This window comes from Protopterus annectens, chromosome 1.part1, assembly GCF_019279795.1.
Source record: "Protopterus annectens isolate FY-2018-M chromosome 1.part1, PAN1.0, whole genome shotgun sequence".
NCBI lineage: Eukaryota > Metazoa > Chordata > Ceratodontiformes > Protopteridae > Protopterus > Protopterus annectens.
The window spans coordinates 1,432,435,907-1,432,462,778 of record NC_056726.1 but is presented as its reverse complement, the minus strand read 5'-3'; the positions used below and the strand labels follow the sequence as shown (position 1 = coordinate 1,432,462,778).

General features: G+C 38.5%; 1 protein-coding gene across 1 annotated transcript in view; it reads right to left on the bottom strand.

Moving 5' to 3' along the window:
* LOC122816350 (scavenger receptor cysteine-rich domain superfamily protein-like) overlaps positions 1-26,872 on the bottom strand; it is a 1,565,493-nt gene that overhangs the window by 26,509 nt on the left and 1,512,112 nt on the right. The window contains exon 6 of the mRNA XM_044089094.1: positions 3,368-3,502. Within this exon, the coding sequence (XP_043945029.1) occupies positions 3,368-3,502 (135 nt within the window). The remainder of the gene's footprint in view (positions 1-3,367; positions 3,503-26,872) is intronic.

The following is a 26,872-nucleotide window of genomic DNA, read 5'->3' as shown; positions in this document are numbered from 1 at the left end:
ATATAAAGCTACGTTAAACCCGGAGGTGTTGGACATGCTACACCTAAAGAAATCCCAATCCCTCTGAGCTACACGCTCTAGGGACCTAAACCATGTCACCACAATAAACAGAACATGCTGGAGGGATAGATTCCTGTCCCAGAGACTTCCTATACTCTGGAACAAGCTACCCATCTATGTCAAGCAAAGTTCCTCATTAGCACTCTTCAAAAAAAAATCTTGATGAGTGGATGGGAAATAGGAAATACACCCCTGGGATCACTTCTGTGGCTCTGCTCGACAGGGGTACAGGAAATTAACTTTCTTGGGTGGCGTAAACTAGGAAATCTTGTTGGCTAGGCTTACTTAGGCCCTTGGGCTGATAGCCTTGTACCTAGCAATGAACCTATGAACACTTCAGCAAGAACTTACTGTACCATTAGATCTATTATTCACTAGGTCATATAAATATGGGGAGATTCCTTAAGATTGGAGACATGCATTTATTACACCTGTCTCTAAGGGAAAGGGGAGTAGGACAAACCCAAAGTCATATAGACCCTTAAGTCTACTTTCATTTTGTGGAAAAATAAAGTAAAAGGTAATAATTGATAAGTTGTTTCAGAACTGGATGGGTTAGGACTTGAAACCATATATCAGCATGCATATGTTGAAAATAGATCTATTACCACCTGTAACATGATGTGCTATAACAATATAATAACAGCTATGAATGAAAAATGTTGATGTGATATAATTTATATAGATTTAACTTCAGCATTTGACAGGGGCATATACAAAACACTGATCTATGAATTAATAGAACTAGGTACTGGTGTACTCTTGATAAGATGGATAGCTGTATGGCTTACAAATAGGGCATGGCAAGTATCATACAGCAAATGGACAGGTGTAATACTTGGTTACAGTCAGGGTGTCCCATAGGGCTCTGTCCTAGGCCCTTACCTGTTTAGATTGCATCTGTCAGACCTAACGTTTTCATCTGAGATGTTCTACAGTCTATACGCAGATGATCTGAAATTGGGTAAACTGATTACATGTGTTACGGATAAGGCATGTCTGCAAAATAACTTGACTAAATTGACCATTTGGGCACAGGAACATAATATGCTGATAAATATATCAAAAACTAAGTGTATGAGATTTGGGAGACATAAATTGAAAGGTGAATATTTAATACAGCACACAGTGATTGAAACTGTAGACTCATTTAAAGACTTGTGTATATGGGTAGATTCAGCTGTGAGTTTTTCTAATCGTATCAACCAATTGGTTAATGATAGTTTTAGAGCTATAGGTTGTACAAAAAGATTTATAAAGTCTAGGAAATCAAAATTGATGAAGTCATTGTTTGTTAGTTACATTAGAATGAAATCTGAATATGGAATAACAAAATGGAAACCCTATAAGAAAACAAGCATGAGTAAACTGGAAAGAGTACAGCAGAAATATACCAAGGACTTTCATGGATGTGAAAGTTTAAGTTATTATGAAATACTAAAATATCTGAACTTGTACAATGTCTCTTACAGATACCTAAGAGGAGGTCTTATTCAAGTTTAAAGGGCATTTAGAGACAACTACCTCTGGGAATGTTTGGGGTTATTAAAATGTACTAGAGAATCTTCAGCCAACCTATACGATTCTATAGGAATGAGACATGTACTAATTGGTTCTCTGTCAGAGTAGCTGATGCATGGAACAGACTACCAAATTACATTAAAGAAAGTACTAGTTTAGATATTTTTAAGAACAGCCTGGACACATTATGGGAACAAGTAATGGTTTATTGGCAAGCTAGAAGGGCATTGATGCCCTAATGCCCATGCTTGAAATATTTGTATGCATGTATGTATGTATGATTTATTACTTCACACATAAAACATCTGAGTCTATCATTGCTTTTGATTTTTACCAATTTGATTTGATGCCTAACTTCTAAATTAGGATTCCCTCTTGAAAAAATTTGCCCTTTCTTAAACTTATCTGTAAATTATTGGTCTCTACTAGCTATCTTACTGTGCATAAGTAAGGAAAAACTTTATTACAGGAAAATGTCAGAAGTATTGCACTACGGAAGGAAAGTAAAATGTAGAGCGCTGTTTTATGAAATCAGATGGCAAGAAAAGCAATTAACTGACAGCGAGCCATACAACGGCTGCAAAAGAAGGCTCTAATAAAAATCATATTTGCTGCAGATGGTGAGTTTTCTAGTTTTATTTTCAGAACTTAAACATTAACAGTTCTATCACAGGTCACTGACAGAGCAGTAAGGAAGGATGGGTATGCATATCTAGTTAGAGGATGGCAACATGAGCAACTCCTGTGATGGTCCTTAGTGAAAGCTGGGATTGTCATTGGGAGGAGATGTGGTCCAATGAAGACACAGAGGTGGACCGGGCTGAGCTAACATGAAGGTGGGATCATATGCTGCAGTGCCCCCATTGCACACCCACTGCTGGATATAACTGCTGCCATGAAGGGAGGGGAAAGGAGCAGGGCATAAAAGAAAAAAAAAATAAGATGGATACAGAGATGACCAAGTCCCTATGATTCCTTTAGGATGAATGACCAGCCCCAGCACACTAGAGTAAGTATGTGGGGGTACACAGTTTGGCTGGTAGTCTCAGAGTGGATGTGGGGCACAGTTAATATGACAGAAAACGGGGAGGGAAAGAAAGAAAATGTATGCATGCATTATGGAAGGCTTCAGTTTACAGGATATATGTGAGTCATTGAAAGACCAACTCAGAAGAATTGTTTATGGAAGCCTTAATAACTGAAACAGCATTTCTTGTCCTTGCAAATGTGCTCGTCACATGTCCATGTACTAGGCTTGCCTTCCCTCTTTCCCTGATCTCTTACCTCTTGTGAGTTCAGTGCATTTCAAGGAAAGGGATGCATAATGATTTCTCTTAAAACTGATCTCAAAGCAATCACAACGTACCATGTGTCGTACATCAGAAAGTGAAATAAGATATCCCTAAATGTCAGCAGGATTACAAAAGTTATTTACCACTGTGAATAATCTAAAATTTCACTGCATTCAGTCTTTCTGTCAGTTTGTATACTGCCTTCTAAATGTCACATAGTACACAGAAAAAAAAAAAAATATATATATATATATATATATATATATATATATATATAAATATGTCATCCTATGTGTTTGCTTATATATGTATTTATTTGTTTGTGTGATTGTTTGTTTGCTTGCTTGTTTGAGAGCCTTTTCATCCATTACCTGGGCCATGTGGCCCAAACAGGACAATCATAACTAAAGCAACAAGCACTAAATAACATTTAGTAAATGCACAGGAAAGAAATTATACATTACAAACCAATACAAGTACTGACATCATCCTACCTTTCGTGTTTTCCTTTTTCAAAGCATTGCATTCTCTTTTCCTTTTCTTCACTATGCAAATGGTAATAATGCTTATTAGAATTAATAACCCCAGAAATGCAGCAACAGAATACATGATCAGTAGAATTATGGAGTCTAAAAGTAAAAATATAGAATTCATTAGTTTATTAGTATACGTTTTACCATTGAATAAACCATAGTTTAAAGCTCTTAACCAACCAGATTTGCATGGAGACTTTAAACCAGTATATTTTGTACCTTATCTATTGACAAATGACACAATTGTCAGTATTAAAAATATACTAGTAAAGGAAATATGCTTGTAGTAGTTTAGTCAGCAGTTTATTAACATGTTTCTTATTTCTGAATAGAATGCCTAAGAATCTTACATAGTCATCCCAGGTTACTCTGTAGTATGATGAGAAATATGCAACAGGAACCATTACAGATTAGGAAGCTTACTTTTCACATGAAATATCACAGGACAACTTCCTTAAAACTAATTCATACATAATTATGTCAAATGAAAGAACATTTTCAATCTAGTCTGTGATAAATTTAATACACATATGACTATACACACACACACACACACACACACACACACACACACACACACACACACACACACACACACACACACACACACACGCACGCACAAACAGACATAACATTCTGCAACCTGCTGCATTCTCAAAATAAAACTGCTAGAACTGGAGGAGGTGTCATAGAACCATAGTATCAGTAGCTGCATAGACCTATTACGCCATTAAAAGTGCAGACTCCTTGATATCATGTAAGTATTTTTCTATCGCTCATATACCTATCAAACTTTGTTTTAATTGTAGCTGTACTATTTGATTTCCTATGTTTTTTTTATTTTATTTCACATTTTTTACCAGGATAGTACACTGATCCCAACTGACCATTTGGAGGTAAAGTCTAAGTGAAATAATTTACAAAGAGGGCAACAAAGGAACAGAGAGTATCAATAAGTTGTACATACTAAAGACAGAAAAGAAAGTTCTAATCTGACTATATAGCTTGTTCCAGTATTGATGGAATAGTGAAGTGAAATACCTGCTTCTCATACATGTTCTTGTACACTCAATCACAAAAGAAGGACTTCTCTCTCCTCTCTGACTATATGCAATGGTAACTTTATAGACTATTTTCAGTTGTAAAAGCAGTTTTTAAGATTACTGTCATGCAATATATATTTAGCTTAACTCTTGGAAGTTGATGCATAATACTATATAGATTAAACATTTGTAATCTATCAGAATAAGGGAAATGTTATATTTGTAAGGAAATGGAACATGAAGAAAAAATGTGAACTGAAATGTTATAAATTTAACAAAATTTGACATTTATGGATTCATTATAAAAATGAAAATAACAGTAAGGAAAAAAGAAAAAGAATGAGAAGAAAATGAGCAAAGAAAAGACATTTTTTAAAGTTGTACAAACAGAAGAAAAAATAGATGGAAAAAATAATAAAGATGACAAAGAAGAAGGAAGAGAGTAAATGAAAAATAAGAATTTTATTGGCAAAAGGGTAAAGGGCAGAGAAAGAAAAAAAATAAAGGGGCAAGTACAAGAGAAAAAGAAAAGAACTGTGTGAACAAGAAGATATAACAAGTAAAATTAGGGATTGGTATAATGGTTGAAGTGGTTTACTCGCAGACACTCAGTACAGAAATATATGAACAAGAAGATATAACAAGTAACACTAGGGATTGGTATAATGGTTGAAGTGGTTTACTCACAGACACTCAGTACAGTATTTGAGTCTCGCCTTTAGCAGGGAAATGGGATAGACTCAGTAAGGCAGCCAGCCTAATAATTAGCTATGAGTCTATGAAACCATGAATCTAAAAATGGAAAATGTAGATTGTTTTATGTAAAGGTGAAGAGCATTAAGAATATAATAAGAACAGGGATTGTGGAGTGATATAATACATGTGACATAGATGTCATTATATTAGAAGACAGAAGAGGTTTAGAAAAAATGAAGAAAGATTATAGAGAAACTACGGGGAGGAAAGATAATCTGTAATGTTGGAAATAAGAGATGTTCTGGAATAGACACATTTTGTAGAAATGCAGTAAATATATTAGATGTAACTTTAGCAAAAATGTGAAGATTAACCATTGTACATTTAAAATAGAAATAACAATTATCCAGAATTATAATATTATATGCTTTACTAATTGTAAAGAAAAGAAAAACTTTTTTCATCAGATTTTAGGCTATGTAGTGATAAATATAAATATTATATTATATATAATAACAAGAGACTTTAATTGCGATGTAAGAGGTAAGTGTAAAAAGAAAGGAAGTGATATAAGAAAAATGTTAGAAGTTATAAGAAGTGGTAATATAAAACTTTGTGACAAACATTCATGCACTTACAAAAGAGATTTGTATAGAACTGAAATAGCTTATTCTATATTATCAGAATGCTTAGAGAAAGAGTAGCCAAACCAGGGTTTTCTGATCATCTTACAACATGGACAGAGATAAAAGGAAAACAAGGAATATATAAAAATAGGCAAAGGAATAAAAAGGATAAACGAGAAGGCATGGAATGAAGAAGGAAATAGATTACTAATACAGTTATGGAAAGATTATATCACTAAGAGAACATTTTAGAAAAATTGGTCTGAATAGTGGGTGGTACTTAAAGAAAAATATATAAAAATTGTTTACAGTAGCAATATGATGTCAAGAAGTAGAGAAAGAAAAATATAAAAGAATATATAATGATGTATTAGAAGATTTAGAACATAATGAAAGAAAGTACTTTGGGAAAAAAGAATTATATGAAAGAAATAAAAAAAATTACAATACTTGTTATTTATGCAAAGATATTTTTAAAAGGAAAAAGAGAAGTATTGAGATAATTATGCAGATTAGTAAAGGAAGATGATAGTTTATTCAGAGAAATAAATGCGATTTGGATACAGACTAATTTGCCCAGAGACACTGCAGTGGGGAGGGATGGTTAGACAGAGGAAGGAAGGAAGTTTGTGGGAAAGAAAGCTAGGTATTCTAAAATGGGAAAGAGAGGATTAAATTGAACAGGAAGTGAAGGATGGTTTGAGTAGGAAGTAAGTTAAGGGGTAGGGAGGAGTTAGTTGGGTTTTATTCATTAGCGAGGAGTCAAGGGGTCAGATTGTAGGTGGAGTGTGTCTTGACAAGGTATTAAGAGGTCTAAGGTGGCATCAAGTCATGGGCAAATTGGAAGATATCCAGTTGAGGACTGGAATCACTCATATTTTAGTCACTCATTTGACAGATAATAGGTTCATAGGTTCATAGGTGTGTACTAGGCTAATGGCCCTGGAGCCTTTAAAAGCCTAGCCCATAGAAGTGCCCTGGAATTGTGGAGCTCAACGTTAGTTGCCAGTGTGTCCATCAAGTAGAGCCACTGCAGTGATCCCTGGAGTGAACTTTCTATTTCCCATTCACTCATCAAGATTTCTCTTGAAGAGGTCCAGTGAGGTGGTCTCCTTGGCATGTATGGCAAGTCTATTCCAGAGCATGGGCAGTCTCTTGGTTATGAACTTGTCCCTCCAGCATATTCTGTTGATTGTGGTAATGAGGTTAAGGTCTCTAGACCATGTGGTGTGGAGGGATTTGGATTTCTTTATATGTAGCATTTTTAACAGAGCTGGGTCAGACATGGCTTTGCAAGTCAAGCAGAGATTGCCTCTTAGTAGATGATATGAGATAGAGAATAGCTGGAGTTTTTTGAGTCTGTCCATGTACGACATGTGTTTAAGGCCTAGATCCACTTCGTGAGGTACTTCTGTGGCCTTTCCAGCTGTTGCATGTGTCTAGTGAGGTGCATGCCAAATGGGGCATTATACTCAATGACTGGTCTAATGAGGGAAGAGTAGAGAGAGATGTCATGACCTCTTTTTTTTCTGTATGGAAAACCCCTGGTAATGAGATGTGTCACATAGAAAAACTTTCTGACCACAGTGGCAATGTGGAGGCCCAAGGAGAGGTTGCTGTCAACCTGTGTCCCCAGATCTCTTATAACACCTTCAGTGTTTAGTGGGCCCTCATCGATGTGGTAATTAGTGGGAACTGAGTTTTTCCGAAAGGGAATGATGATGCATTTTTTTGGCATTAAGCTTAAGGCCATGGTTTTGACACTATTCATTGGTCTCAGTGAGGCCTTTCTGTAGAATGTCTACATCACTTGGGGAGTTAATAATGGCTCCCAGCTTGCAGTCATCTGTGAACTTGGTCAGCCAGTGTCCCTCTGTGTTGGCCTAGACTTCTGAGAAGTAGATGTCAAGCAGGATATAACCCATGACTGATTTCTGTGGGACTACACTCGTGACTAGTCAGCAGTCTGACTTGGAGTCCACTACTTTCACACTGTGGGTTCTATCTGTGAGCCAATTTGCAACCCACCTAGTGATATAGGGATTGATGCCTAGTTTAGTGAGTTTATCAATAATTCCTGAGTGGGAATGGAATCAAAGGCCTTGGCGAGATCGAAGTAGGCTGTATGAACTGCCTTGCCCTCATCAACAGCTCTGGCGACTAACTCAAAGAAGTCAACCAGGTTAAGTGGGCATGATCTACCTTTCACAAAAACAAATTCCATGGGATCTAGAATTTGGAGATTCTCTATTTCCTTGTTAAATAGGTTCATGATGATGCACTACATAGCCTTACATATCAGACTTGTCAGGCTAATGGGTGATACTTCCTTGGGTCTGCAGTCGCTCCTCCTTTATGGAGAGGGATGACTGTAGCACTGCACCATTTGGTAGGGACAAAGCCTGAAGTGAGGCTGTGACTGAACAGGGCACACAGATGTGGTGCCAGTTCACTTTGTAGTTCATGTAGAACACATCCAGGGATATTGTTGGGTCCCACGGAAGCTGTATTCTTGACCTTGGACAATGCAGCTTTAACCTGTGCTGCAGTAATGCTGGGTGCCTGGCAGTCCACCGGTAATGTGATTGGTCCTTTAGGGAGAGAGAGAGAGGGGTAAAGTTGGCACTGAATCTGTCAGACAGTATGTTGGCAATACGTGTTGGCTCAGTATAGGAGGTACCATTGTGCAGTAACTCAGAGCAAACCTGGGTATTGCTGTGGAGATTCTTGATATAACTATAGAAGGCTTTGTGGTTGTTTCTAGTGTCTGCTGCAATTTTGCCTCCACAGCTAGCTTTAGAGGTTTTGATGAGGGATCTCAACATTTTTTGAGGCTAATAAGGGAGTTTTTCCAGTCTTGGGACTTCACCTTTTTCTGCAACAGTTTCTTCCTTCTGTTGTAGAGTTTATTAATGGCAGGGGACCACCAGATTGGCTTCGTTTTTTTGGAGGAGAGCATCTCGGTTCTGTTTGGTATGGCTAGTTCTATACATTTATGTACATGAGTGTGGAGTGCATTGGTGTATCACTGGCAGTCATGCATCTATTTTCCATTGACATGGGTGCCATGAAGTTAGCCACCTCTGTTTTTAATAACCCAATGTCATCTTTGGAGAAGTTTTTTCATGGTGGTTAACTTTGTGGGGAGTGACGGTGAGATGTGGATTTCCATGGTGATTAGTTTGTGGTCGGGTTTAACCATGGAGGAAGTGACTATTGGTGTAAAGTAACAGTTGCCCATGTTAGTACTAACCAAGTCAAGGATGTTGCTTTCTCTATTGGGGGTAAGAATAGCTGGTCCAGGGCATTGGAAATGATGAATTCCAGGAAGCGTTGGGCCAGTGTATTCGTGCATAGGTTCATAGGTTCATAGATTAGTACTAGGCTAAGTGCCCTTGAGGGTCGTTTTAAGCCTAGCCAATTACCCCATGTGAGAATCAAACCCTGCACCTTGTGTTTGTATAGTAAACACCTCCCATCCCACTCATTTGACAGATAATAGTTTTCCCAGTTGATGGAGGAGTAGTTGAAGTCACCTAGTATGAGTGTGTTGGGTTAGACCCTAATAGTTTCCAGGGTACTTAGGAACGTGGAGTGAGAGTCGGGACATGGTTGGGGACCTATAGCAGGCTACGACCTGAATTGCCTTCATTAGCCAATGTTAGTTGTACCTGAAGTATCTCAGATGTCTTATGCTGAGCTACTAGTCTGGAGGTGTACATATCCTTTATGAATATGGTGACACCACCGCCTTTGGAGCTTCAGTCCATGTTCTGGGGCTGAAAGATGTGGAATGAGTTATAGTTGGTAGCACAGGGGTGCTTTCTGCTGCTTTAAACCAGGTCTCCATTACAGCACAAATGTCGATGTTCTCCATTTTGAGGAGTGCTTAGAGCAAGTCCATCTTGAGATTTAGACTTCTAACGTTGAGCAGCATGACCTTCAGATTGCATTTATTTATAGCTGTTATGTTGGTAATTTGGTTTTTGGAATATCATATAAAAGGCACTATAGGGGTGGCAAGAGCCTTAGCCAGTATCTGGAAACCCAGTGGTGACAGATGCAGGCCATCTCTGGCAAAGCATCGAGGTCTGTCAATCATGTCATCCCAAGCAGAGAGATACTGGATCCCCTTAGAATGACACCAGAAACTTAGCCAATTGTTAAAGTCCATCATTTTCTGCTTGTACTGCGGTATCATTCTGGGTGATGGTAGGATGCTGCTTATGGCTAGGGTCAGACCTGCCTGGGCCACATAATCCAAGAGCACCTCCATGTCTCTTTTCATGTATTCCAGGGATGCACATCTCAGGTCATTCACACACACATTCACACCCACATGGACAGAATCATACTTGTGCTTGTTGTGGAGTGACCTGAGTGCATGTGCTATGTTTTGGATTCTGGCACCTGATAGACAGCTGTCTGTTACCTTCTCCTTATTCAACATAGTGACTAAGACATCAGTGCACCTCACTATCGAGTCACCTATGATTAGTCTATTGGGCAAGTTGTTTTGCTTTAAGGGCTTAGGTTGAGGGGCACACTGTGTAGGTGAGCTATGTGTCTTGTTGTTTGTGCTGTGCTGGTCAAGTGCATTTCTACCTTGGAGGTCTCTGCTGTTTGGGTAGATTTCTATTGGAAGCCTTAGTGAAGATGGGTGTGTGGTTTGTGTTTTTATGTGAGAACTGTGATGGTGGGTCTTCTGGAGGGCTATGTGTTGTATGTGGTGTGGTGCAGGTGTTGACCTTCTCCTTTTGACCAGCTATTCCAGTCTAGGCTTGAGAGTGCATGGCTTCCAATTTGGATATATAAGTGCATCTCTCACAAGTCTGAGTGTTGGGAAGTAAGAGGAGAGGGTTGTCTGTGTACATGTGGCAGTTGCTACACTGCCTCAAAATCCTCATGTTCACCAGATTAATAGAAGAAAGAACAGGGAACTGACCTTTAGACATGCCAGCAGGGCTGGTCATTATTACTAAGTACTAGAGCTGTTTCCTTATATATTCCTTTTATAGGACAAATATCACTCAGGGTGTCAAACACTTGATGGGAAACTAATACATAGACCCTGAAAATTTAAGGATAAAATATTTAGGCAGATATTCTGAAGTTAGGAAGAAATCAAGCAGTACTTACTGAAAAATAAAGAATTAGCTTGTCAAGAATGATAAAAAGAGGGGAGTTGCATGAATGGCTACTGCCTGGCTACTACTAATGCTGGTCTCAGCACAGCTTCACTCTCTTGGGATACAATACTCCTTTGCTTCTTCTCTAACCAGAAGAAAAATGTTAGCACCAATGCCAAGAAGATAAGCAGGCCACGGTCTGTTTGGTGATCCACAATCTTGTCCCAGATGATGCAATGGTCTGCAGGCTTGTAGCCTTTTTCTGGTTGATGCCTCGAACAGCAACCAGACCAATCAGGTACATTAAGCACATACACTCACTCTCCAACCAGAAAGAGTCAGGAATCAATGCACTCTGCTACTACTCTCACCTGGATCAGAATATAAGCACAGATTCCAAGTTGTCACCTATAAAGCAGTTATTAAGCTTTCTGGTGATCAGTAGTTTCCAGGAAATAATGTAACTGCACTCCTTCTCTCACCAGGAGAAAAGAGAAGCACTAATCCCAAGATGACCATTGAGAGGCAGAATGTGAGCTCTGCAATAACTGTGGTCTTCCAGTAGATGCTTAAAGGTAAGATGAAAAAAATGGTTTATCCTAAACACTGCACTGTGCACTAGAGGAGTTAGATGTGATAGTAGGTAACTTAAGTTTTACCTGTCTAAAAAGTTAAGTTTTAGTGGAGTCACTATTTTTAAAACAGCAAGATAGATTGAAAGGGGGTGGTCACTTTTGTATTCTGGTACTATAGAATACAGTAGGATGGCCAATACATTTAAATAGTTGAAGGGGATTGATTTCACAAAATGATAATTTTGTGCTTACTAACACCATCCAGTAAAAGCAGAGAGGAAATGAGATATATGGTCAAATTAACATAAGGGTCAGGCAGCTAGAAAGACAGTGGTGTTTAAGAACACAACAGTAACTGTGTGGGAGGGTGGAATGATTTCTGTCTGACTCACAAGAGACAGAGCTGCTGTCTCTTTCCAAGTTTTAATATGCAGTTAAAAGCAGAATGCAAGTAAAACACAGTGTAAAGAAAATAAATCACAGTATACAAAATAGAAAAAGGCAATAAAGTAATACAAAATGCAACAAATAAAAAAGCAAACTAACCTTACCCTCACAGCAACTGTAGCAGAGTCTGGGTGAGCCTTTCCAGTGATCTGGGGATAGCTCCAAAATGGCACTTAGCTACAATAGTGGGGATTTGGCAAGTTTGAAGCATCGGTTTACTTCTATGCTTATAGTTTGGTAAAAGATAACACTGCCACTGGTATGAAAGCATTTTGTCAAATTTATGGGTAATGAGCAGGCCTGCCATTTTATTAATAACAGGCTTTCAACAGTTTTGGGGTAGTTAAGTGTTTATTTTATTCTATTGATCATTGGGTTTTGATGATAGGAATCCTACTTGGTTTTGGGAGGATGGAGTACATTTAAGTGATCTTGGTACGGATCTGTTTAATATGCATTGTTATTTATTTTTGAAGAAATTTATTAAGGCACTGCAGATACATGGAAAGGGGGAAAAGCCGGTTATCAGGTGGTAGATAGAGAAAAGAGGTTTGGATGAACCCCTCTCCTTGTCCCCCTTCTTCTCTTTAATTCTGTTTTGATTAGGTTGGTAGTGGTTGTTTTGTTATGGAAGTGAGTGGCATCTTGGTGCTTCTAAGGGATGTTGAGTTTAAGTGAGTGGATTAATTTACTTCTGCTTTACATAAAGGTTGAGTGAAGAAAAGAGGGTAAGACTGCCTACTCTGAACTTGCTATGCTTAAATTTATGACATTTGAATGTCATGGAATTATTAATGTGTTTATTTGTTAATTAAATAGTTATATTATCCTAAGTGGTGTGGTTATTTACTTACAAGAAATGTCTGGACAAAATATGTAAAAGGTGAAATAGAAAGAATTTGGGAAATGATTATGAATAGTGTAGTACAATATGTATAAGAAATGTTTAAAGATGGTATATATAGATTAAAAGGGATGGTTTGTCACATATTATTAATGATAGTCAGAGAAATCATGGATAATATTATGAATATAAAAGAAGAAGTGAAAATCATGGTAAGAGACCTGAATAAAGCAATTGATACAATTGGACATGAAATCTTATGGGTAATAGTGAAAGAATATAAGTGAGAAATTTAGGAAATTGTGTATGTCAGCATGGGTATACTTCTAAGTTTCAAATTTTCACAGTTTCGAACTTCTTTTGGTTTAGACCATACGATCAAAGTTTTGAAACTTTGAAATATACATAAAAAAAGAATAAAAACAAAAAATATCTTTTTTTTTTTTTTTTTACGTTTTTGCAGGGTGTGGTGTGGCAAGCACCCCTGCACCCCTCACACCCCCTGCTAATTAAATACCAACACCAAGACTGCACTATATTGAGGAAAATGGTAATTATACCATTCTGTATGCTACAGAAATCTTCATTGAAAAGGGTTTGAAGTTTCAAAACTTCGATTTTATGGTCTCAACCTTAAGAAATTCGAAGTTGTGAATTTTTGAAATTTAGAAGTAAACCCGTCAGTAAATAGTAATAATAAAATAAAACTACTTGTAAATGACTGCTTAAGACAAGAGGTACCAAGAGGTATATACAAAGAGTGGTAAGACAGGGATGTCCTATGAGTTATGAATGTGACAGTATGTGAAATAAATTACAAAATTATGGAGGTGGGATATATAACACCTAAAGGGTTAAGAATTTCAGTCCTGTTAACATATGCAGATGATGTTATAATAATTGCAAAAACAATGGATAAAAGAAATAATAATAAGTGTCTAGAGACATTAGGGGTGGCTCAAAATAAAGAGGAAAGTAAAGGTTTAGGTGATGTAGAAAGATAGGGGATATACATTTTTAAAGTGAATGAATGAAATTCTTGTGCTAGGTATACACTTTGGGAATAATGATGTAAGTAAAATTCAGTGGGAAAAAAACAATAGAAGAAATAAAACAAACATCTTTTTTTGAGAACATGTAAATTATCATTCAGAAAAAAGGCTTATTTGATAAATTCAGTACTGATGAGAAAAATAGCAAGTATACTTATGTTGCCAACAGTATTTGAGAATGAATTATTGCAGATATATTTTTTATTTATATGGGATTCTAAATTACATCCAGTAAAAAGAAGGGTTTTGTATGTAAATAAAGAGGATTGAATTTTAGGACTAATAGTGGTATATGCTGCTTCATTAATTTGTATAAAGTGTTAAAGTAGATAAATGAAAAAGATAAGAGATTAGCAATAAAATAGTATAACTATAATTTTTGGGGTATAGTAAAAAAGAGGAAAAAATTGTATAAATTAGGAAATACAATATTACCAATAAACATTTTTTTTTTTTTTTGGAAAATAAATTGATGATATAGAAAAAGAAAGAAAAGTATGGAATAATAATGTAATGATAAAACATTGACATGTAAAACAATGGAAAATCTAACAGATTAAAAAATAAAAACTATAAAAATAAAAAAATAAATAGTGTAATAAGAAATTAGGATGTAAGATTCTTTGTGGAGACTGGTAATAGCTAAATTATCAGGAAAAGGAAATATGCCATACAAAACAGAAGTGCTGTAATATGCTTACATTGTCAAGAAGAAGAAACTACTGAACACATATTTTTGAAATGTTAAAGAATAAAACAGTTATGGGGAAAACTATGCAAAGAACATGTTTTCTAAGATAAAAATGAACTAGATAAAGTAGCATGGATAACACTAAATGTAGATATTATAAGAACAGAAGAAAAGACTATGTTAAAAGAATAGATAAAAAAAGTTATTTTATATTGTATGGGTTATATGGACTGAAAAAAATAAATGAAATAATGTTTAATGGTAAATGGATTTTAGCAACAATATTAAGTAAAATCAGATAGTGGTTATGGAAAACGGTGTGGGGGTCTAATATGTATAACATTTTAGTATGATTGTGAGGAAAATTATAAATATGTATAATTATATTTGTATATCTATATATGTGTACATTTGCAAATATATTACATAAATCTGTTGTAAGTATAAGTTGTCTTTTGTATATAATAAAGGGTCCCTACTCTTTTATATAGGTGCTATAGGATAGGATCTTTTATATCCACATGAGCTACCACTAACTCAAGACGTTAGAACCTTAGTTTAACCATCATGCCAAGGATAACACACACAAGAAATACTGCTGCTGTATTTTCTCTTAAGTGGTACTGTTAGGAATAACTTTTTTATCCTGAGCCTGAGATAGGTAATGCTGATCATGTCAACATTTTTAATATTAATTTTATTGAAGATGTTTTCAAATATATAAACACCCATGTAACTTATTGGCACTGTAATCAGGAAAATAAATACATTACAGAATTTTGGGACTAAAATCATTTTCAGACATACAATTTATACAAGACATAACAGAACAGCATTTGCCATCTTAACCTGTACCAAGTGTACATAATAAATTGCTGGCTTGGTGAACGGGGACACATTTTCAGAAGAGAATGCAGTCAACACAACCTCCCAATCCTTAGGAAATAATTGCTACAAAAGAAACGATTCTAAGTTTATAAACTGAAACAGCAAGTCTATACAGCCGAGGTGGTATATACAATGTAATACAAAACCTAAAGTCATAATATCTAATATTTATTAAAGCATATTGTTGCTTGTACTATTCACTGCAGGTATTTATAATGGTAACAGTTCTTTATCAGAGATGCTAGAAAGAACACAGCAGGCAACTCTTAATCAAAGGATTACCACGGAAGGACATATTACAAGGCTGTAAAGATGAAGCAATACCTCTCAATTTGAATTATATATATTTACTATAGTAAACAAAGCAGCATGAGTAGCAACACATATAAAAGTTATGTCTTTCGGCTTTTCCTTGTTAGGGGTCGCCACAGCGGATCACTGGTCCGCTTATGATTGGCAGTGGATTTTTACTGTGTTGAGTTTCCAGCCCCGCGCCCAACCTTCAAAGAAGGCACACCCACTTGTGCATGCACCTACTTGCATGTCTTTAAAGTTCACTCAACCATAGGGAGGACATGCAGACCCTGCACAGAAGGCAGTCCAGCCAAGAATCGAACTGGAGAGCCTCTTGCTGTGAGGTGACAATGCTAACCACTGCACCACCATACATATGACCTTTCAAATAGTCAGCTATATAAAACTCTAATAACTGAGTGTTGAACATGAAAATTACAATACCTGCACAGTACCTAGGTGAAAGTTTTCAATTAATCATTATACCACTCATTAAATTATTGACTTACATCCATTACATTTTATGTGAAGTGGTCCCAAAGTTAGTACATTTGATGGTATGTGATAAGAATTGGTAAGCATTTTTTCAGAAATCCAAGGATTATTATAAGATAATTTAGAGTTAACAGGGAAAAGTACAGCATTCACTCAATGCCTAGTATGAGACTTCTTAAACATCACACTAGTCAATAAACTATTGATTTACATCCCTTACAAATTTTTGTCAAGTGGTCCCAAATGTAGGGCAGTTGTTGGTATGTGGTAGAAATATACTGAATATTTTTCATGAATCCAGACATGACCTACATAGGACTATTGCAAGGTATTTGATAGTAAATAGGAAAATTACAACATCCAACAAAGAAAATGTTAAGGTAAGTACAGCATCTCAGTCCAAGGACAACCATAAGCCATTAGCTATGTTCAAAATGTCAAAGACAGCACACAACAGTGTACCAAACTGTTGGTAAATGGAGCCACATTTACAAAATGAGGAGATATTACCAAAATATTGTGGCTGATAAATTTTCACTCCCAGCCAACCCCCAGGAAATGCCATCTGACATAATCCCTCCAATTATCAGCAGGGAGACAGTCTTAGGTGTGCTTTGTAAGGCAAAGAACACAGCTTTGATGGGCCCCAATAATATCCCAGGATGCTTCATAAATAGCCTGAAATATTACCTATTGGGCCACTAGTGTCACTATAGTGTTGTATACAACAGTCATCCCTCTCAACAAGAGTGGATCATCAACGGTTTACTATTATTTAACTAAAGTGGAGTTGGTCGACTCCACTTCACAGGAAACCCAAAATCAAGAACGTTGTTAATGTTGAACTCTGATATTGCCGAACTACAAATTTTGCCCCTATCTCGACCCATGTTAAAACCCGTCCCTAGGTTGCATTCGACATGTAATTTAGCAATTTTGGAGTTTGGCTGTGTGAGTTTTTGCAGGACATCAGTCGATGATATGATCAGTCGACCAAGTTCGTTTCAATTAAATGATAGTAATCCACCATCAACAGATCCTGGGAGCTACAGGCCCATTAGTCTGACTCTTCTTATAAGCAAAGTATTGGGAAGAATTATCATAAAAATGATTAATAATGAAATAGGAAACCTTCAGGTACTGAATCCAACCCAGTTTTTACTTTCATCAAAAGTAGGTCATTACTAGTGAGCCTAATGGACTTCTTTGAGAAGGTCATCAAGACAACGGATGAGGGCAAAATGTTGCATGCTGCCTATCTTAACCTAGCTAAAGCATTTGATACAATGCCCTATTCAGCCATTTTAAACAAAACCACAGCATTAGTCATAAACTCGATATGTAACTCTCTGTATAGCCAACTGGCTCACAGACAGGACCAAGGAAGTTAAGATTGAAGAGACCACCTCCACAAAGAAGCTGTTCACCAGTGAAGATACCCAAGGCTCTGTGCTGAGCCCACTCATTGTTGGTATTTATTTTTTGCAAGTCAAGGTAAATGTCAATGCCTTCTGGCTTACCAATTATGCAGATGACTGCAAGCCAGGAGCAATTATACAAACCCCCTGTGATCTTACAGGATGGTCTAACACTGACAAAAATGATTGGTGCCAAAGCCACTTCTTAAAAAGCCAGTGCCAAGAAATGTATAATAGTACCCTTTGGGAAGTTGTCCACTCAGGGAAACTACATCATTGATAAAACATGCCAAATGTTAGACACAATATTTAGGGATTCAGTAGTCTTGCAGATAGTGACCTGGATTTTGACCAACATGTCTCTAAAGTTGTATGAACATCATACTATGTCCCTCAACTTATAAGTAAGGGCATGACATCTAGAGCCATGGGAGTCATTATGCCACTGAACTCAGCCCTCATTAGACGCATAATTGACTATAATGCCCTATTCGGTATTTACCTCACCAGGCATAGGCAACAACTTGAACATACACAGAGGTTTTTCAGAGAAAGAATACAGGGAATAAACAAAAGGTCCTGCGCAAGTTGTCTTAAAGCCCTATCTCTATACTTTTTGTTTCTTATAGAGTGCTGAAACATGAACCTGAACTACTAGATTTAAGGTTTTAAACTTAAATAGGACATGTTGAAGGGACAGATATGTATCTCAGAGAATCCCCATTCTCTGAAATAGGCTTCCCATCCATGTAAAGCAGAACCCTTCTCTCACCCTGTTCAAGTGCAACCTGGACCAGTGGATTAGAAATCGGAAATTCATCTGTGGTCTGATACCGCTGTCTCTAATGGACAGAGACAGTTGTTAAATCATAGCCTAACTAACATACATTGACATAAAATAACCTCTAAGGACAATAATTCATTGTATACATTTAGGTTGCATGGCTTAGTTTATACACGCCCCATTGGTCATAGCCTAGTATACACCTATATACATATAGATGTATGCATGTGTGGCACAGAAGTGCAGCCGTTAGCATTGCTGCATCACAGCAGCAGGCTTTCTGGTTTGATTCTCTGCTAGGGTGCTTTCTGTGTGGAGTCTGCATGTCCTCCCTGTGTTTGCATGGATTTGCTCAGGGTACTATGATTTCCTCCCACATTTCAAAGACATGCATCTGGAGCATTTCTGACCAGCTTCAGCTGAAAATGGATTCTCTCTCAGTCGGACTTTCCCAGTACAAGAGGGGCTAACACACCTACACACACAAATGAGTGGTGTCAAAGGCCCATCGTCTACTAATAAATATAGAATTTATCAGGATTTGTGCCTTATGCAAAGTGGAATTTCCTAGTAAAGATACCATTGACAACATTATCCTGAAAGCAGTGGTGCAAGATTTTGGAATGCACTAGGATAGCAATCTGAACTTCATCCAAATGTCCACAATGGTATGGAAAAGCTACATTGTGCACCTCAGAAGTCAGGCCATTGCATCCAGATCTGAGGAGGATATAACAGCATTGTGTTCAGATCTCATCTGAACACTAATACAGTATAATGCTTCCTTTTGCATGTGCATGTACCTCATCAGACATCTGCAGCAGCTGGACAGACTACGAGGTTTCACCCCTAGAAAATACACATCCTACAAACCATGCCATGACATAAGTGGATATACTAAAAGCCTTGTTCCTGAAATCTGTATTGGAAAGGATGAGCTGACTTATGCTTGGACTGCAGGACATCTCTGACCCTGTCCTGAAGTGTATACTGCACATCCACAAATAATCAGAGTCTCTTGAGAAGAAGATGGTAAAAACAATGTTCCCATGTGCTGTTGTAAAATACTCTTTCTACTCTCAAGCAAGTGCACAAACGCAAACACATGCATGCACACACACACACACACACACACACACACACACACACACACACACACACACACACTTGACTACAGTGTGAAAAGAACCCATACCTATTTATGTATATACACTACAGAACACAGCACTTTACACAAGCACCACAGCACAAGTCTACCTTGTATATCAGACAACACTTTATAACTGATAACATCAGCAGTGTCTGTTGAGGAGAATATGACAGTGTCCCACATACTGTTGTAAATTGCTCTCTCTAATGTCATGCAAGTGCACAAACACACAACCACAATCCCAGTTGAATGTAGTGGGAATAGAACCCCTGCCTAAGTACACAGACAACAGAACACAGTACTTTATGCAAGCCCGACAGCACAAATCTGACTTTTACACAGCTGCAGGCCAACTTATAGTGGATGACATCAGCAGTGCATGTTGGAGAAAAGTTTGGAGGCCTGTGTGAAATTGATCTGTAGATATGTGCAAATATCAAAATACTGTCAATTCATGGGATTGTAACAGTAACTGCAGGATACACACTTCTGATTTCTGCCTAGATATACACACACATACACACACACACACACACACACACACACACACACACACACACACACACACACACACACACACACACACACACACACACACACACACACACACACACACACACAGTGGTCTGCAGAAAGAACAGAACCCCTACCTAAGTACACAGACTACAGAACTCAGTACTTTACCCAAGTGCAATGGCACAAGTCCAACTTTTACATGACTGCAGGTCAACTTATAGTGGACTACATGAGCAGTGTATGTTGGAGAGAAGAAGTTGGGAGGCCTGCATGAAATGGATGTGTAGGAATGTGCAAGCTTCAAAATACTGTCAATGCATGTTACTGGAGTGGTAACTGTACAATACACACTTCAGCTTTTCTGGATAAACCTAGACACATACACATGCCCAGCTGACTGCAGTGAGAACAGATCCCCTACTTACCTAAGTATACAGACTACAGAACACAGTACGTTATACAAGCACCACTGTATATGTCTGACTTTTGCAAGACTGCAGATGAACGTATAGTAGATGAAATCAGCAGACCATGTGGGATTGCAAATGTTGGGAGAATTAAATAGGCTTATAGCTTCATATGTTCACAGTCTACTAGCTTAATGGACCTATGGTGTTTAGAAGCCTAGAAGCTGTGTAAAAATACAAGTACCCTTATTGAGCATAGTTGGATGGTTGTTGTTATCAGAGTGATTTTGTGAGCAGCACCAAATGGTCCTGTCCATGAGGGACATAGGTGCCACCACAGAGGTGACTTACCAATCACCCAACCAGTAATTAAGGTTGTGCTTGAACAGGGTTATTGAGCAGCACTGACTCACATATTCTATTCTATAACCTACTACAGAGGTGTGTGAGTTGTTGGGGGATGTAACTTTTTTTCCATCATGTTCTGTTTATGTCACAGACTAGGTAGAGAACACTGAGTCAAGTTATTTTTGTTCCATTTGATTTGCAGATGTGCAGCATTTCCTGTAGGACAGGGTCTGAGACTGCTGTGTATGGCAGGCATAGGTCAACTCTTAACAGCCTGCACGATACTGAGTACACTGACAGATCTTTCATTCTTTCTATGCATGTCATTTTTGAATGCCCTGGAGTCTCCCAGGCACATCCCCTGTGTTTTCTCCAGTTGCTGCAGCTGTCTAATGAGGTACAGACATAACGGAGCATTGTACTCAACTAGTGGTCTGATAAGGGTAGGGTACAACAGAGGTATGACCACCATGGTCTTGGATGTGATGTCAATGTGTATGATGTGCACAATGCAGAATGTGTGTGTCACCACCATGGACACATAGTGCTATCAACATTTTATTTTTTATTTATTTTTTATTTTATTTAACATTTGTTTACTGGGAAAGTCCAACTTGGAACAAAGCCAGTTTTCAGCGGAAGCCTGGGGAGAAACACTCCAGATGCATGTCTTTGTAACATGGGAGGAACCTGGAGCACCCAGAGAAAACCCACACAAACACAGGGAGGATATGCAGACTCCACTCAGAAGACACCACAGCTGAGAATCGAACTGGAGAACCTCTCACTACGAGGAGACAATGCTACTGTTGCACCACTGTGCCATCCAACATGTGCTCCCAAATCTCACAATACTTTGTTTGAGCTTAGAGGGGTAGTATGTATATCATAATTAGCAGCAGTACTTTATTGTCAAAGGAGCCATGAGACATTTGTGTGTGAAAACTCCTTCCATAATATGATATCATCACTGGGGGACTATATTAGTGTGTCCAGTTACCAGTCATCTGCAGTCTTGGTAAGCCACAGGCCATCTTTCATTGCCTGTGCTTCAGGAAAGCAGTTTGCAAATAGTTGAGGACCCAGCAAATATCCTTGTGGCATTCTAATGGTAATTGGCTACTGGTGGAGGTACAGTCCCCAACTTTGATAGTGTGTGTTATGTTAGTGAGCCATTTGCCCTGTAATACTGTATGGCTTAATTCTTACATGGGAGATCTTCATTATGACACATGAATGGAGGAGAGTGTGTGTTATGTCAGTGAGCCATTTGTCTGTACTACTGTATGGCTTGTCTGACATGGGAGATCTTCACTATGACACATGAATGGGGGAATGGGGAATAGTGTCAAAGGCCTTAGATAAGTCAACAAAGGCAGGATGTAATGTTATCCCTCATCCAGGTTTGTGGGGTCTGTATCCTTGAAGTCCACAAGATTCAATAAGCAAGGTCTACCCTTGACAAAAACAAAATGGGTAGGATCAAGTGTGTTGAAGGTCACCTACATGATGTCCCTGTGGATATGGTCCATGCTGATTCTTGTAGATAAGTGTTTTAGGCATATGGGTCAATAGCTATAGTTGTGCATGTTACCAGATGGATGTGCATTGCACAGCATGCACCATTTAATATTAAATTTTGCACTGTGTTTGATATATGTGTGGAAAGTCTACTGAGACACCAGGGTTGCAATGCTTGGAGGGGGGTGGCAACAGATGGATGTATTGTAAACTTGTGACATATTGTTAGATAGGGCTCTCAGTTTGTAATGTTTACACATGTAATTTCACTCTGGGGCAGGACTACCTCAGGTTGCAGGTAGTGCAGGGCCAGCAGAGTGAGTGCTGCCAGTTGGCTGCCAAACATACTGGGCACTGGTGCTGGAGCCGTGGGGGGGGGGGGCAGGCAGATCCTGTGGAGCATTTAGTGATGCTGTACACATGGATGACATGGACACATTTTGATAACATGTAATAAAATAAATAAATAAATACATACATACATAAATAAAATAAAAAAAATAGTAAAATAAAAAAGAGACGATAAGAGTTGTGGTGAGAGAAAAAATAGATAAGATTAGTATCTTCATATGAGATATACAATGCATTGATACAATTAATTGACCCTATTATGTTAACTTTTACTTTTAAGACTACCATTTCCTAACAGATTCACATTGTACTACAGACTGCAGCAAGTACTCCTTCACATGTGCATGTAATGCACACATGCATGTTCCAGTTGTAAAGATTACACTTTACAGCAGGGCATTTGTGCCACTAGTATAGAGGTTTTAATTTAATTTAAATATAAATTGCAGAAATAACATTATTGTATAGTTGGGAGGTGCGGTATTTCAATCCACAACCTCTGACTAAAGTGCAATATTGTACTCTTGGTTTGTGCTAAAAACTAATGCATGCGTACTTGTTTTACAGTTGAGGTACGCAAGCTCAATTTAATACAACTCTACAAAATACCAAAAAAGCTATATTTAACCACTGTACACCATACAAGGAGGCAACCATATAGCTAAGCAAACTGATAGTGAAAACTGTTGTATATGTTAGGAAGACTGCAAAAATGATTTTTCTTCAGGATATATCTATACAGAGGAGTAATGAACTTCAGAAAGTATGTTTCCATTTTGTCACCTACATACTGCATATGCTGAAATGTATTTAAGAAAAATCTGAAGCAAAGGCTTTTACACATTTACCTGTATGCATTAGGGTTAAAAGTGTACTGCTGGTGTGGGCATATTTGTCAAGCTATTTCAGAGGTATACATGACAGGCAATACATGAAAATGGAATGTTGTGTGATAAATATGTACAAATGTTTCAGGGACAGGTCCATTGATAGTACTTTTAGCATTTCAAAAATGGTTTGCTAGCAAAATGGGTCATTTGACTGCTGTTTTAAGTAGGGGGAGCAAAGCTAAGTAACTTTTATGGCACAGACAAGGATGAGCTGTTCTTTTGGTGGGAGCAAAGGTGAGTTACTGTTATGGCACAAACAAGGATATGTTGCTGTTGTTATGCTCCATGTTTTGCATACTACCTGTTTTATGTTTCTCCAGTGTGTACGAGTATGTCACCCAAGTGGGTCAATCCATAGAGACCCCCTTCACTGATGTCGAGAACCAAGTGATTGTGGATGGCTTTAGGCAAAATGGTGCTTTTCTGCTGGAAAGGGGACACAGAGATATGGCACAAAGGATGCAAATATGGCAGCAGATAGTAGATGTCAATGCCATGGGTGGCCACGTCAGGACATATGAGATGGTGTACCACAGGGCCACTGACATGATCACATCTGCAATGGAAGAGAGCAGCTACAGTGGACCATGACCAGATGTTTACTAGTGGAAGGCCTGCTAGGGAACCACCACTAACCCCCAATATCAGAGATCCAGATAGCTCCCAGGAGAGTGCAGTAAAGCATGTCCTGGTAGTTGGAGCAACAGTTTCTGAGACAGCAAGCACATCCCAGGAGGAGCTTCAAGGTAGGCTTTGGTATCTGAACAGTTAAACACTGTTGTATAGTAAAACAACTGAAATCAATAAGTTAATTATGTGTCACATGTCTTTTTTTGGGGGGGTGGATTGAACACTGCTACAGTTATAAGCTTAGATTAGAGCTGTCAGCCATGTTCTTGTTGAAATTATAGTTAATAGATATATAAAGGGGTAACTATATTACTCCCTGTGTTACTGTTAGTTGTGATGATGTTTCCCTTACATCTGGCTTAACTTCTTCCAGGATCATCTATACTACAGAGGAGTATCTCATCTGCAGATGGTAAGGCAAACCTTTTTATGTCAGTACTGCTGAGCAATTTAAAGAAATATTCTAGTGTATGATGGTGATCTAGATCTCAGGATTGTTGAGTCTGTATTGCTGTACTGTCTGTAATAGTGTCTGGACTGTGTCAGCACTGTTAGTTTGTTAGCATATATTGCACTATAGTAGTGCAGGCATTAATTTATTCATGTGTTTTTACTTTTTATCAGAGGTGATCATGACAGTGGTAGTGTGGACCATGTGCCACCTGATGATGTCAGTGTATCAGCAGACTCTAATGATGATGCTGGCCAAATTGAAGGACACCCAGTGGGTGTAGAGGTTGAATCTGACATTGCAGTTGACATACAGTCTCCCCCTGCATTTCCATTTGACACAGCCAGTAGGAGTATTCCTACCCAGTCCAATGAGCCCACAGATACTGGACAGGTGGAGGGTAAGGACGCTGAGCAGGGAAGTGTAGCTACTGTGGTTTCAGTGCCTGTTGAGGACTGGCCATAGCCAAAGTATAGGTAAGGTGTCTTTCAGGAGGATTGATAGGGGTGCTCTGAGGGGACCTGCTGTCCCTCCTCCATCTGTTACAGGTGTCTCTTCCTGTGCCACTCGACATGTGTTTAGAGCCATCATGGAGGCAAAGATGCATTCCTACAGGTGCTCAAGACAAATGCTCAGGATTGTGGATGTGGCACAGTCCGACATCTGTGGCTGACTCCACTGTGTTGCTAATTCACTGGGTTGGATGAATGACATGATAGAATAAGGGGTGTCTGTGGTTGGCTGAGGGGTGTCTGTCATGAAATGAGCAGTGTCTGTGATGCAACATCTGCTGGGAGGAGAACAGAATCCTTGTGGGCATAGGTCAGCCACATCACCTGATGTCAGCCAACTTGGCAGTGCCTAATCATGCTCCCATAATGGCAGTACATCTACTGATCCATCACTGAGTGTGTTGTACACACCTAGATGTGGCAGGCCATGGGGTCATGGTCCTGGGCATCCCTGTGAAGGAAGCTCATCCAGCAGATATCCGTCACACTCAGAAAGCAGCACTGCATATGACCATGGGCATGGACATGCCAGTGAATTCCTGGCAGAGCCAGTTCCCATGGTCAGAGATGACAACAATGAACTGCCACCTCTACCATGCACAGCTCACACCTATCCAACATACCAAGATGTAGAGCTAGCACAGAGGTTGACTGTGTTCATGCAGATACTCACACACCAATTTCACCTGGAGGACCCCTACAGACACACATAACCATTATTCATTTTGTCTCACTAGCCATTTGTTGGTTTATCCATGTCTGTTTTTTCTCTTTTTTACTCACACACACTCGCCGACTTTTTGTGTCAGACTCTGCTTCCTGCCCCTCCACATAACACCCTGTGTAAGTGATGATAACTGTGCCATATCCCTGTTTTCTATCTTTTGGATTCAGGGATACAAAGGTTTTGTGTCTGATGCTCAACGTGCATAGCTAGCTTAGTGCTTAGTATATCTGCATTTGTGGTGTTGAACTGGTAATTGTACCTTTGACTTATATTGGCCTTGGAAAGTTAGAAAGGTGATACCATCAAAATTTCCCAACTTTATAGTGAATGAGGGTTGTGAAGTCAGAAACTGCAAAGTGTATCATTACTTTCTAACTTCTCTCTCTTTAATCATTTTCTAGTACAAACATATGGTACTAAACAGAGGGAATGCAGTGACTGACAGTGCATTTGAGATGTATGACTGCGTGACTCTGATGCCTGAGGCCTACTACTTAGTAATAGAAACATATAAGTCAAATAAGTCTCTGCTGTCACATGTTAAGGTAAGTTCTGTACAGATCTCCCACCTTTTACTAGCTTACTGGACCAAGTAATGGAATACAAGGATATGCCACACAGTCATATTATTAAACAATACACTTCAGGTTCAAGACTTACCTTGTAAATGCAACAGTTGACACAGTTTAAGGTCAGGGATGACTAATTCTGATGCAAGCAGTACACAGCCAATACATGGGGAAGTAAAGGTTCTGTAAGTTGCCTGGCATCAATGCTACTATATGTATGTGAGTAGGAGGAAGGTTTAAGGCCCCTAGGTGGCAAGTGAGCATACTATGCATTATCTCTTAGCCATTGCAAAGGCATACTGAGCACGCCTATGTCTGCCTACACACACAGCAGCTGGTGGTTCCCCCTGTGACTCCTCATCTACCCATTGTTGTCGTGACCTTAGCATTGGTGGTGGGATGTGTGCCTTTT